This window comes from Salvelinus fontinalis, unplaced genomic scaffold (genome assembly GCF_029448725.1).
Source record: "Salvelinus fontinalis isolate EN_2023a unplaced genomic scaffold, ASM2944872v1 scaffold_1524, whole genome shotgun sequence".
Lineage (NCBI taxonomy): Eukaryota > Metazoa > Chordata > Actinopteri > Salmoniformes > Salmonidae > Salvelinus > Salvelinus fontinalis.
The window spans coordinates 15,194-29,356 of record NW_026601733.1 but is presented as its reverse complement, the minus strand read 5'-3'; the positions used below and the strand labels follow the sequence as shown (position 1 = coordinate 29,356).

The following is a 14,163-nucleotide window of genomic DNA, read 5'->3' as shown; positions in this document are numbered from 1 at the left end:
GGGAATAGGCCCTTAGAGATATGAAGGAGGGAGGGAGAGGGAATAGGCCCTTAGAGATATGAAGGAGGGAGGGAGAGGGAATAGGCCCTTAGAGATATGAAGGAGGGAGGGAGAGGGAATAGGCCCTTAGAGGTATGAAACCTGGTACTGGCTCAGTGGTAAAGAGGGGAAGAGAGCAGCGACTAGATGTTTCTCTAGACCACAGGTCTCTCTTACCATCATGTAGGCCTGTCCATGCCAAAGACAATTTGCTCTCAACGACTAGCTTTATAAAGTTGAAATAACTTCTGTCTCTTCCTCAGTGGTCTGAGCTGTGGCCTGGCTGCAGTACCGGAGGCCACCAGCGTGGGGCAGCAGAGCAAGGTGGGGCCAGGGGGCAGCAGTGAGTAGGCTGGATCGAGCGTGGAGGGGCATGCGTCATGACCTCGGTGGTGCTCGTTGACAGTGGAGGGGCGGTGGTTGAGTATGTCACCGCCGTGGAGGACCCTCATCAGGTGAGTGGTGAGAGGGTTGGACTGAGTAACAAACACATTTAATGAACTAACTCTCGCACTTGACTTTACTGATAACTACTTTAATGAGGAAACATGTACTGACTATGACTGAGATGTGGTTGTCCCACCTAGCTATCTGAAGATGAATTCACTAACTGTTAGTCTCTCTGGATAAGAGCGTCGGCTAAATGACTCAAATGTAATGTTGAATTATGAGCAGTGAAATCACCTAGGACCTAGACTGGCTTCCTTTACACGTCTCCTTTCCTTAAAGACAGGACTAGATAGGGTGCTGCTCTCCAATATTCATACTCACTGGCTTCCTTTACACGTCTCCTTTCCTTAAAGACAGGACTAGATAGGTGCTGCTCTCCAATATTCATACTCACTGGCTTCCTTTACACGTCTCCTTTCCTTAAAGACAGGACTAGATAGGTGCTGCTCTCCAATATTCATACTCACTGGCTTCCTTTACACGTCTCCTTTCCTTAAAGACAGGACTAGATAGGGTGCTGCTCTCCAATATTCATACTCACTGGCTTCCTTTACACGTCTCCTTTCCTTAAAGACAGGACTAGATAGGTGCTGCTCTCCAATATTCATACTCACTGGCTTCCTTTACACGTCTCCTTTCCTTAAAGACAGGACTAGATAGGTGCTGCTCTCCAATATTCATACTCACTGGCTTCCTTTCCTTGTTCCTTGCTTTTTAAGAAAGGACATGATCAGGGCTGCGATACATAATGTTTCCTACACTGGCTGCTTCCTTTACACGTCTCCTTTCCTTAAAGACAGGACTGGCTGCTTCCTTTACACGTCTCCTATACTTTGAGGACTGTATAGCAGGAGAGAAAGTGTTCTGTTTTCTAAACCAGGCTCCTCTTCTCCCCTTCTGTTTTTCTATCCTCGTCCCTCTCTCCATCTCTGTTCCTCTTTGTCCTACTCCCTCCCCCCTGTTCTCCAGGAGGGAGAGTGTGAGGTGGAGGAGTGTGAGGAGGGAGACGGTGAGGTAGAGGTGGAGGGAGACATGGTGGAAGAAGAGACAGACGGGGAGCTGGATGAAGAGGAGGAGTACCCAGCAGTGATTGTGGAGGAGGTCCCAGGCAGGGGGATGGAGCAGTGGTTCTCTGCCCAGGTTCTGGTCTACGATGACGGGACCTACCTGATGCAGGACGTGGGGGAAGAACAGGAGGTGGAGACTGAGATGGTGGAGACAGGTGAGAGGGGTGTACACACAGGCCTACATATACCATATACCATATACCTACCCAACCTGAATGTACTAGTGGTATGTATACATTCAGTACCAGTCAAACGTTGTGACACACCTACTCGTTTTTCTTTATTTGTACTATTATCTACATTGTAGAATAATAGTGAAGACATCACAACTATGTAATAACACGCATGGAATCATGTAGTAACCAAAAAAGTGTTCAACAAAGTGTACATAGCTGTCATCAAGATTAAGGGTGGCTACTTTGAAGAATCTCAAATATATTTTGTTTTGTTTAACACTTTTTTAGTTACTACATGATTCCATATGTGTTATTTCATAGTTTTGATGTCTTCACTATTATTATACAATGTATAAAATACTACAAATAAATAAAAACCCTTGAATGAGTCAGTGTGTCCAAACTTTTGACATACATACATACATACATACATACATACATACATACATACATACATACATACATACATACATACATACATACATACATGTACCTTTTTTATATACAACCTGAATACACACTCAGTAAAATAAGAATAGAAGTGGGACAGCTTTCAGCTTTGGCACTAGCTGTTGATAATAAAGCTAAGAGGGCAATAGTTAAGTATTACAATTAGATTTTTACATTCACTTGACATACACAGCCCACACCAGTTTCCAGGTGTTATTTTCATTTGGGGAGATGTACATTATTTTCCACAGCTTCATCCACAGTACTACAGTCACTCACAGCTTTGGTGTGGTTGCTAGGAAACTCAGAAAGCGGATATGTAAGGCCTGTCTGCCAGTAGATATCGCCCTCTTGTGGCTGTCCACTGTAGTACATAAAAGTCCAAAGTGTACTGTTTGGAAGTTGTAAACATACATTGATTGCAGTTGTGATTCCACTGTGATTATTATTATTTGACCCTGCTGGTCATCTATGAACATTTGAACATCTTGGCCATGTTCTGTTATAATCTCTACCCGGCACAGCCAGAAGAGGACTAGCCACCCCTCATAGCCTGGTTCCTCTCTAGGTTTCTTCCTAGGTTCTGGCCTTTCTAGGGAGTTTTTCCTAGCCACTGTGCTTCTACACCTGCATTGCTTGCTGTTTGGGGTTTTAGGCTGGGTCTCTTTACAGCACTTTGTGACATCAGCGGATGTAAGAAGGGCTTTATAAATACATTTGATTGATTGAGTTAGGCAAAAAGGTTAGGCAGACAGTCTATAGCCTGTAGTTAGTTGGACAAGGTGGGGGAGGGGAAACACACCAAACCAAAAGCATGTAAGATTTAAAAAGTGAGGTATTTATTTCATTATTTCTGAAGTTTTCTCTTTGGAAAGGAGTGTTGTCCAGCCAGGTAAGCAGACAGACAACGGTGTGTGCGCATTCCCTCAAAGTGTCTAAAGTAACATATTTTTATTTTTTAACTCCTTGTTTTTCTTCCCTTTTTATATTTTCTTCCCTTTTTATATTCCGTCATTGGTTGCTGACACAATGACTGACTTGTTGTGCGAGTCGCTGAGTGCTGTCTGGGGCGTAGACTTGGTGTTAGACTCCAGTCAGAAAACTAACCCATTAAACTGGATGGTGACCTAACTACCTACATGCCCTGGCGTCAATCTAAACATTTCTGCACTCTGTACCTCAGCAGACTGTTTCATTTTTACTTACTTTAGTAAGAGATTTAAGAAAAAATCAGGTTTACATCATTCCTATTTAGCCAAAGGTCGTTTTGTTATAATGCAAATGAAGACACGTTTATATGCTCTTAAAATATTTATTCCTTGAGTTTAATGTTCATTGTTAAGAATGCAATACATATATTACATTAATGGTGTCTTAAAATGCTCTGTTATGCTTTTTTTATGTTGAATGCACGGGCCTATTATGGAGGAATTGTCCTTTTTTCCTGCTTTGGTTGACGATCGATGCAAGAGCAGAGATGGAAAAGGAAGCGAGACATCTCACTCGCTCCTTTTTTTTCTGCTTCATATACAGTCAATGAACTAAGCGAATCAGACACAGCTGCTAATGTATTGGTGCCTATGGGAGAGCTACCCCTTAAGCAGACAGGAATTTAAAAAAAAATGTTTAACGGCCTGAGTGGGACATCTAAATGTATCCACCATCTTTGGCAAGAGCTCGAGAGAGAGAGAGCGAAGGATTTCCTGTGTTTAGCGCGGAAGGACAGCCGTCTGCCGCGGTGTGGGGGTTGTGAAGCGGTCTGGATGAATTTGAGATTTCCTGTGACGGCGGAGTGATCTGAGCTTTTGGCTGCCTTTGCATTTCAGTGTGAAGTCAATGCGAATCTGCAACACGGGAAGAACATGGCGACTTCACTTCATGAGGGGCCCGCTAACCAACTCGATCTGCTCATCAGAGCAGGTAACGGAATTTATTTAGAACTCGTTCTACCGGCGGCCGTTTGTTGACACGTTATGTGTTTATTTTAGCGACCGCTGCGCCCCCATATCCGTTAAGTAGTTTCGTGAAATAATGGAGGGCAAAGCAGGAAGTGATCACCTTGCTTAGTAACCTGCATGGCGATGTCCGCTTTTCTTCAGTCGTTCTTAAAATGTTTAAAATTACCGCTTGGCTTTGAGCACTGGTGGATTAGACCGCAATCTGCACGTAGCAGCGCGTGCATATCGTGATTTATAGTTTGTTCGTCCATGTGTATCATAATAACTGGTTATTCGGGCAGAGAGGGAGCCCCGCTGAAACCAGGAAGTGTTGTAGATGTGTTGTCTTTCCTACGTCTTTGCCACGCTGTCTGAGTCGGAAGGGCATGTGGATTTATGTTTATTCCGCGTTTATCATGGCTTTAAATACACAATCTGTATATATGATCTACCTATATTGAATCAGTTATGTTGTGATTTTATCCCTGTATTGAAATATTAGCTATCGAAATATTTTTCCTTGTTGAATAACACATACAGACAGTTTGTTCAAACATTGAATGACACGGAAGTGAGTGTAAACATTTGGTTGAAAGCTGTATTCTAGTCATATTGTGACCTTTTTCTCATCTATTTTCAGCCATGTTCCGTTTTTCTGAGTCAGATTCGGACCGTTATCTAAGTATGGGCCCAGTGGTTTATCCCGTGAAGTGTGTGGCTGCTAACGGTGCACTCAATGCTGACTTTTGCGTTTTACTCGCAAGCGATTTTTAAGTGCAAATCGTGTCTCGTTTAAGTTCAGTTCGGCATACAAAGGTTATTATATATATTTTTTTTTACATTGGCTAGAGTGAATTATTTTCTTCCTTGATTTAACGATATTTTTTAATTATTTTTGGATAATTTCGATGGCGGATGCATTGTTATGCATCTAGGCGGGTTGTGGCTTGATTGACAGGTTCACTTGACCAACGGCGCTCGTGAGGCGTTCGAAATCCTCCCACCAGCCAATGAGCGCTGCTAGATGGGTAGGCGTAGATTACTGAAGTATCCAATGGCGTCCGGGGCGGGGAGTGAGTGACGTGAGGATGGAGACCGTCTTCGAAGAGAACTGGAGGGAAAGGCTACGCGAGTGTAAACACGGAAGTCATCGGGGACAGCACTACTTTGTGTCGGACTTGCTATTATTGGCACGGTCAAATAGTACCAGCTTATTCTTTCTTGTCGAGAAGTAATGATGAAAATCATATTTATTCACAAGCATTTTGTACTTTGAAATATGCTGACTTTTAGACTCAATTGCTTTTTACAGATGTTAATACATTTTCTTAAGAAATACAATGTCTGAAAAGGGTAGTGCAGCAGTACTATTTCAACCCTGGTCAGTACCCAACCAAATATTCAGATAACCAACCTCGCTTAACCAAACACTGACTGTTGAACGAATCCCTAGAAATATGAAAATGCATAAGACTTTTTTACAGACTTTTACAGTTAAACCCATATGTATGATATGCTTACAGACAAATGCATCTTAGTATGCAGGTCAAATGGTTATGTTTATTTATAGCCTATGTATCGGTGTCAAAGTATCCAGTGGCCAGCCTATGTTATGGTCTATGGTGGGTTTATTTAGGTAGTCCTGTCTGGTTTCAAGTGCAGCTCGGCCTATCAGGTGCTTATAGTAGTTATGTTTGTTTGTGTGTGTGGGGCTACAGTTTTTATTTGCGCTTGGGACAACGGGTAGTGTGTGTCAGGGTCTGAATGAGAGGGATGGGGGAGGCAGTCTTCCTAAAGATAACCCCTCTCCCCTACCCTGTGCCTGCCGCGTAGCCAAACATGGGCAGGGGTGATGGTAACCAGAGACGTGCTTCCCAGAGAGGGACAACAACAGGTGCCCTGGGTTCGGTCCCAAATGGCACCCTATCCACTATATAGTGCACTACTTTTGACCAGGGCCCATAGCGCTATGGTCAAAAGTAGTGCACTGTAAAGGGAACAGGGTGCCATTTTTGGACATATCCCTGGGCTTAGTCTGTCTTCTAGTTCCTCAGAATGACTTCATACCCATACTAATAAATTGCTTGATTTTTCCTTGTCTACTTTTTTTTGTGAAACAATTCCTAGACCAAATGATTTACCGTGACCAGAAGAGTCCAAGGAAACCCTCTAGACCCCTTGTTGTAGACAGCCCATAATGAGGAAGACAAAGGCCCAGAGGGTTTTCCAGATTGGGTCATTTTATAAGGAAAAACCCCAGGGCCCAAAGGAAAGGAGGAAACCATGACTTCTAACCAAGACTTATTGTATGGTTAGTTAGTTAGTTTAGTTATGGCTAGTTAGTTACTTGATGCTCTGTAACATCTGTTTTAAGGTCAGTCTGACGCTGTAGGTCATAGTGGTAAAGAATAGGACTTTTATTTGCAGCTGATCCTACATCAGTTATGCCATAGTAGCTGGAGAGGGAAAGGTTGCTAGGGGGCGCCAGAGAGAGAATGTCAGCTTTGACAGTCTTTAGAAGTCCTGTGTGAAGTGTAGTAAACAAGCCATGGAAGTGTCTCCAACTTTAGTTTGGTAGTAAACCGTTAATGGTGGAACGCCGACAGTGTTTTCACAATAAAAACCAACCCGTGGTAACAGTCTGAGGTAACCAAACACAACTGTTATTTCCAGCAGGATGCATCAGAACCCCTCTGTACATGTAATGAAATGTCTACACCGGCTGTACAGACCTGCAATGGTGCTTTTCACCTTTACTAACGTGTGTTTTGTGTTTCAGTGGAGGCGTCTGTCCATTACCAACAGTCTGGCACCAGTATCTACTGTTCTGATAAGACCATCGAGGCTGCCGAGGCTCTGCTGCACATGGACTCTTTTACCAGCCTGAGAGGGGACCGCAGCCCAGGTAACTAACACACACACACTCATTTGGATATTTTATTTGTATTCACCATGCCATATTCCATCCATAAGCTGAGAGACAAGAACAGAGAGACATCATTGATGTCGTAGATCTCAGATTTCTTAAGAATGTTGTCGTTCACACAACGTCATATCCACCAGAACACACACTACACGCACACTTTCTCTCTTCTTACCGCTTTCCCTCTTGTCCCACTAGATGTGTTCATCCCGGCAGGGTGTGTGACCACCCCAGACTTCATCCACGCTGCGATGCGTCCAGACGTGATGACCGAGACTGTGGTGGAGGTGTCTACGGAAGACTGTATGGACGAGGACATGGAGGTCACCCTCCTAGAGGAACCAGACGAATCAGAGCCTGACCACCAACCTGTCAGGAAGAAGAAAGGTTAGTGATGAGGACATGGGGGTCACCCTCCTAGAGGAACCAGAGCCTGACCACCAACCTGTCAGGGAGAAGAAAGGTTAGTGATGAGGACATGGTCACCCTCCTAGAGGAACCAGAGCCTGACCACCAACCTGTCAGGGAGAAGAAAGGTTAGTGATGAGGACATGGTCACCCTCCTAGAGGAACCAGAGCCTGACCACCAACCTGTCAGGGAGAAGAAAGGTTAGTGATGAGGACATGGTCACCCTCCTAGAGGAAACAGAGCCTGACCACCAACCTGTCAGGAAGAAGAAAGGTTAGTGATGAGGACATGGTCACCCTCCTAGAGGAACCAGAGCCTGACCACCAACCTGTCAGGGAGAAGAAAGGTTAGTGATGAGGACATGGTCACCCTCCTAGAGGGACCAGAGCCTGACCACCAACCTGTCAGGAAGAAGAAAGGTTAGTGATGAGGACATGGTCACCCTCCTAGAGGAACCAGAGCCTGACCACCAACCTGTCAGGAAGAAGAAAGGTTAGTGATGAGGACATGGGGGTCACCCTCCTAGAGGAACCAGAGCCTGTCCTCCAACCTGTCAGGGAGAAGAAAGGTTAGTGATGAGGACATGGTCACCCTCCTAGAGGAACCAGAGCCTGTCCACCAACCTGTCAGGAAGGTTAAGATGACTCTAAGACAGAATAGAATACTGGCTATCCACTGAGAAATCAAGAAACTTTCCATAATACTACCCAAAGATACTGGCTGTTGATTAAGATACTGGCTGTTGATTAAGATACTGGCTGTTGATTAAGATACCGGCTGTTGATTTAAGATACTGGCTGTTGATTAAGACACCCCGGCTGTTGATTAAGACACCCCGGCTGTTGATTAAGACACCCCGGCTGTTGATTAAGACACCCCGGCTGTTGATTAAGACACCCCGGCTGTTGATTAAGACACCCCGGCTGTTGATTAAGACACCCCGGCTGTTGATTAAGACACCCCGGCTGTTGATTAAGACACCCCGGCTGTTGATTAAGACACCCCGGCTGTTGATTAAGACACCCCGGCTGTTGATTAAGACACCCCGGCTGTTGATTAAGACACCCCGGCTGTTGATTAAGACACCCCGGCTGTTGATTAAGACACCCCGGCTGTTGATTAAGACACCCCGGCTGTTGATTAAGACACCCCGGCTGTTGATTAAGACACCCCGGCTGTTGATTAAACACCCCGGCTGTTGATTAAAGACACCGGCTGTTGATTAAAGACACCGGCTGTTGATTAAAGACACCGGCTGTTGATTAAAGACACCGGCTGTTGATTAAAGACACCGGCTGTTGATTAAAGACACCGGCTGTTGATTAAAGACACCGGCTGTTGATTAAAGACACCGGCTGTTGATTTAGACATCAAAGTAATGCTAAAGAGCCTAAATGGTTTTAATGATAACAGTACTATAAAGATAATGATGGTAAATAGGACTGACTTGTCAGACTGGCTGTGTCTTATAGACAGGATGTTGATGGTAAATAGGACTGACTTGTCAGACTGGCTGTATCTTGCAGACAGGATGTTGATGGTAAATAGGACTGACTTGTCAGACTGGCTGTATCTTGCAGACAGGATGTTGATGGTAAATAGGACTGACTTGTCAGACTGGCTGTGTCTTATAGACAGAAAGAGCGCCATCTATTGGCATATTGGGAGATTGCACGCAATGTGAAATGCTTATGTCTTCGACAAATGTCAAATGATTTGATTTAGTTTGAAAAACTTTATTGGTATCGTGTCTGTGTAGCAGGGAGGAAGCCAAAGACTCACCAGCCTGCTGTGTCCAACGGATCCCCGGACCTCGGCATCAAGAAGAAACCCAGAGAAGGAAAAGGTGGGACATACCAAATATATAGAAATGACACGTACATAAACTCCTAGGATTTCATGTGTTGATTAGGGGTTTGGACTTCATTTTACCACGACCATGTTTTCATCAACCATATTCTTTGTGACGTTAACCTGTTGTTTAAGCCTGTGAACTTAGAGAGAGGGATAAATATTGTCTCCCTGTTGTTTAAGCCTGTGAACTTAGAGAGAGGGATACATATTGTCTCCCTGTTGTTTAAGCCTGTGAACTTAGAGAGAGGGATACATATTGTCTCCCTGTTGTTTAAGCCTGTGAACTTAGAGAGAGGGATAAATATTGTCTCCCTGTTGTTTAAGCCTGTGAACTTAGAGAGAGGGATACATATTGTCTCCCTGTTGTTGAAGCCTGTGAATTTAGAGAGAGGGATAAATATTGTCTCCCTGTTGTTGAAGCCTGTGAATTTAGAGAGAGGGATAAATATTGTCTCCCTGTTGTTTAAGCCTGTGAACTTAGAGAGAGGGATACATATTGTCTCCCTGTTGTTGAAGCCTGTGAATTTAGAGAGAGGGATAAATATTGTCTCCCTGTTGTTTAAGCCTGTGAACTTAGAGAGGGGGATAAATATTGTCTCCCTGTTGACGGACTTGTCTGTCTCTGTTCCCCCAGGCAGCACCACGTACCTGTGGGAGTTCCTGTTAGACTTACTCCAGGACAAGAACACGTGTCCCAGGTACATCAAGTGGACTCAGAGGGAGAAGGGCATCTTCAAGCTGGTGGACTCCAAGGCCGTGTCCAAGCTGTGGGGTAAACACAAGAACAAACCTGACATGAACTATGAGACCATGGGACGGGCTCTGAGGTGAGGACTTACCCTACAACCGTCTAGCACTTGAAATGGACTGGCATTGACTGTGAAAGAGGGTTTAACTGAGTTAGATGTGTAGGTTGTTGGTTTGGGGAATACTGTTGGTTGGATGAGTTCCTCTGAGGAACATTAGTGTTTGTCAGTTATGCCCGGCTGGATGCCACTTCCAGTTCAGTCTGAACTTTATCATCCCCCTCAACTATCCCCTATCCTCCCTCCTCTATTCCCCTCCCTCTGCCCCCCCTCTCTGTCTCTCCCTCCCTCTCCTTCTGCCTCCCTCTCTACCAGGTACTACTATCAGCGTGGTATACTGGCCAAGGTCGAAGGTCAGCGGCTGGTCTACCAGTTCAAGGAGATGCCCAAGAACATCGTTGTCATCGAGGACGACAAGGCCGACTCCAGATCGGACGATCTTATTGGCTCGGAGAAGTCTTACCACGAGAGAGTCCTGCCCTCGTCGGAGACGATACTGAATGTGGCCGAGCTCGCCACGACGCCCACCATCCTGAGGGGTGGGACTAGAACCGTGGTCCATCCTCCGGTTGCTAAGGGCAACAAGGCGGTGATGACGGGGGGCGGGGCGGCAGTGGGGGTTCCGAGGATAGTGACCATTTCCACGGCGCCAGACGGAACCCAGACGCAGCATTCTCACACGGCCATCATCCCCACTTCCTCAGGACCCAGGTTAGAGAGACACCCTAATACTGACCCTAAAACATACAATTCACTCTGGGGGTTTCATGCTGAATGTAAAATACTTTATCTATCTAGTGATATCTAGTAGGTTTGTATTTACAAAACTTTGTCACTGACTCCATTTTGTTATTGTTTCCGTCCCCAGGACTGTACGGGTTGCCATGCAAGTGCCTGTAGTCATGACAACGTCACTGGGCCAGAAGATCTCAACGGTTGCCGTGCAACAGGCGCCAGGGATGTCGGGAGGCCGAACGACTTACCAATTGGCCAACACCTCTCCCATCGGCACGGCAACGGGCAACGCGAACTCACAACCGAAGGTGGGTAACCACGGCAGTTGGTGTGTCAGCTAGCTGCTCTGTAGTGTGGACAGAGTGGACCGGTTGACTGAGCTACGAAGGCACCCCTCATCCTAACCATCAAGTCCACGATTCAAAACTGGAATCTTGGAAACCATATTATCTTTTGATCTCATGAAATTAAAATGACTAGATCTAATCCTTTACCTTCTACATCATAATTATTTTGCCCGTGTTGTAATCAGACCCCCCCCCCCCCCACCCTGTATAGATCTAGAATGTGAAGACCTGTTAATCTCTTCTCTCCAGGTTGTAATCCAGACCATCCCACCACTCTGTATAGATCTAGAATGTGTAGACCTGTTCATCTCTTCTCTCCAGGTTGTAATCAGACCCCCCCCTCTGTATATATCTAGAATGTGTAGATCTGTTCATCTCTTCTCTCCAGGTTGTAATCCAGACCCCCCCCACCACCACTCTGTATAGATCTAGAATGTATAGACCTGTTCATCTCTTCTCTCCAGGTTGTAATCCAGACCATCCCCACCATGGTTCCAGCCACAGCGGAGAACGGAGACAAGATCACGGTCCAACTGGCTAAGATCATCACCATCCCAGCCCACCAGCTGGCCCAGTACCAGCAGCAGACCAAGCCTGGCCTGGGGGGCTCCCCGGGCAGCATCTCTCTCCTGGGCGGGACAAACTCCTGGGGGGTTCGAGCCCTGGCACCTCATGTTACCATGGCTACCATGGCTGCAGGGACACAGGTGACTTTAAAAAATATTGTTTTTTTATTGGCCATTTTAAGCTAGAAATTGGGAAACATACTTTGAAACATCACAAGATACTGTTGCATTTGGGACAGACTTCAAATGTGTTTTTTGTGTATTTATTTGTATTTATTTTTGTTATAAATTCAAACATTGTCTTCATTTATGTAATTACAAATTGTATCCCCTGTGACCAAGGTGATGAGGCTGGCTGTTCCCACAACGCTGCATCATCAACAACAGACACATCATATCGTCACGACGACGCAAGGTGGCGGGACCGGAGTTGTCACCGTGACGACGACAGCCAATCAGAGCGCTCCGGTGGCGGCATCCCATATCATCAGCGGCGTCATCAAGAGATCTGCCACGGCAACGAGAGAACCGCCGCAGCAGCAAGCCAAGACGCTGACCGTTCAAACGGTGTCGCTACAGGCCCTCCCCGTCCAGACGGCGTTACCGGAAGCACCGGAGATCATCCCGGTAGTCGTCCCATCAGAAGAGGTCCTGCCTGAGATCAAATCAGAAGATCCGGAGTGTTGAGGTCACAAGTACGGACACACACCTCGTAGTTTGTACAGGTTTTTGCCCAGATAGGAGTTTGTTCTTCTTTTTCTACATGACAGTCTGAGAGACTATAAAGACCCACAACCACCTCTGATTTACCCTGGGGTGGTCTACCTTCCAACCACAGCCTCATCTCCATGGAGAACCAGGGCGCATCCCAAATGGCCCCCTATTCCCTATACAGTACCCTTCTTCTGTAGGGAATAGGGTGTCATTTGAGTCGTACAATACCGTAGGACACCCAGCCAACAAAGGAACCCAGCAATGACTTTTCAAAAGGGAAGAATCTCCTTCAGAAAAAGGGACCAAGTCCAACTTAAATCACTACGTCGTTTTCTGTTTCTGACAGACGAGACACTAGCTAACTAAGCTACAATGAAAAATACAAACTTAACAGAAAAAAAACACTAAACAAAAGGCTAATTATAAAAACCAAAAAATGTGAACTGGAAAAGGAGCGAGATGGAGGGGGGTTTGTGTAGAAAAGTTTGTGCGTACGACCAGCATTTTATTTGCCTGATCACTGTGCAGATTCCCGGTGCAGAAACACACCACAGGAACGACTGCGGGCTGTTCTAGGATCAGCTCTTACAAGGGGAAATAAAAAGCCAAAGGGACTTTATATGTATATAACTATTATACAGTTTAGGGGAATTAAATTCAAAACAGCCTTAGAATGATTGGTTTTTTTCATTGCATTGTTTATAAGATAAGCAGATTTAGCTTTGTTTTGTGTTACGGTTTCTTGACCTTTTTGATATCTTGTACCAAGCACAGTGTTTTATTGTAGTTTGCAGCCCAGGTCCGTGTACGTGGGTCGGTTGCAGCCCAGGTCCGTGTATGTGGGTCGGTTTCAGCCCAGGTCCGTGTACGTGGGTCGGTTGCAGCCCAGGTCCGTGTACGTGGGTCGGTTGCAGCCCAGGTCCGTGTACGTGGGTCGGTTGCAGCCCAGGTCCGTGTACGTGGGTCGGTTGCAGCCCAGGTCCGTGTACGTGGGTCGGTTGCAGCCCAGGTCCGTGTACGTGGGTCGGTTGCAGCCCAGGTCCGTGTACGTGGGTCGGTTGCAGCCCAGGTCCGTGTATGTGGGTCGGTTGCAGGGTTTGGGGTCAAATCCATTTCAATTCAGGAAATAGACTGACATTCTAATTCTCTTCAGTGATTAAAAAAAAAAAAAATAGCATTGACTGTAAACGAAATGGAACTGACTCCAAACCTGGTTGGTTCTAGTAGGCCTTGACCATAGGCTTACTACATCTACTTCCCCATGGTAACTGTCTCTAGCTTTTGAAAAGGAAAGCTCCTCAGCATAAACCTCTCGTCGGCTATCTTGGCTCTGCCCCCTACATATCCTGTAGCAGTTTGTTTTTCTTAGTTGTAACGAAGAGGGGGAAAGCTGTTCGGACAGAACTAGTTTGTATATTCAACATTTGAAGTATATTCTATTTTGTTGTACTCTTGTTTCAAAGTGTATTCAAGTAGATTTTACTGAAATATTAAAAAAAACATTTTAATTAAATTATTTTCTGTTTTGTCTTATGAAATAATGCTCTTCCAAAGGCGATGTAAATGCTGTGTTACAGACCGTCAGAGGAGAGTGGTGATCTACACACCACCAGGAACCCTCTCTGGGACCTGTTCCAACCGACTAGAACTAGTAACCCTTTGGTTGCAGGGATTCTGTTTTTAAACAGTT

At 45.5% G+C, this 14,163-nt stretch overlaps 1 protein-coding gene across 4 annotated transcripts; it reads left to right on the top strand.

Moving 5' to 3' along the window:
* The first annotated feature begins 314 nt into the window (after positions 1-314).
* On the top strand, positions 315-13,986 carry LOC129849545 (ETS-related transcription factor Elf-2-like). Of its 4 annotated transcripts, none has more exons than XM_055916367.1 (10): positions 318-494; positions 1,459-1,711; positions 6,899-7,024; positions 7,241-7,429; positions 9,214-9,297; positions 9,940-10,132; positions 10,427-10,822; positions 10,980-11,154; positions 11,658-11,900; positions 12,102-13,986. In XM_055916367.1, the coding sequence occupies exons 1-10, from the start codon at positions 420-422 to the stop codon at positions 12,444-12,446; spliced, it is 2,079 nt and encodes a 692-aa protein (XP_055772342.1). In that variant the 5' UTR covers positions 318-419; the 3' UTR covers positions 12,447-13,986. The 4 variants fall into 4 exon arrangements, with proteins under 4 accessions (XP_055772344.1, XP_055772342.1, XP_055772341.1 ...); XM_055916366.1 differs by having other exon boundaries at positions 319-494; positions 9,211-9,297; XM_055916369.1 differs by lacking the exons at positions 11,658-11,900; positions 12,102-13,986 and adding an exon at positions 11,443-11,651 and having other exon boundaries at positions 315-494; positions 9,211-9,297.
* The last annotated feature ends 177 nt before the right edge of the window (positions 13,987-14,163 follow it).

Coding starts and splice junctions, on each gene's coding strand:
- LOC129849545 (XM_055916366.1), top strand. CDS start 420: ATGACCTCGGTGGTGCTCGTTGACAGTGGAGGGGCGGTGGTTGAGTAT. Junction 7,430..9,210: donor ACCTGTCAGGAAGAAGAAAG/GTTAGTGATGAG, acceptor GTGTCTGTGTAG/CAGGGAGGAAGCCAAAGACT. Junction 11,155..11,657: donor ACGCGAACTCACAACCGAAG/GTGGGTAACCAC, acceptor TCTTCTCTCCAG/GTTGTAATCCAGACCATCCC.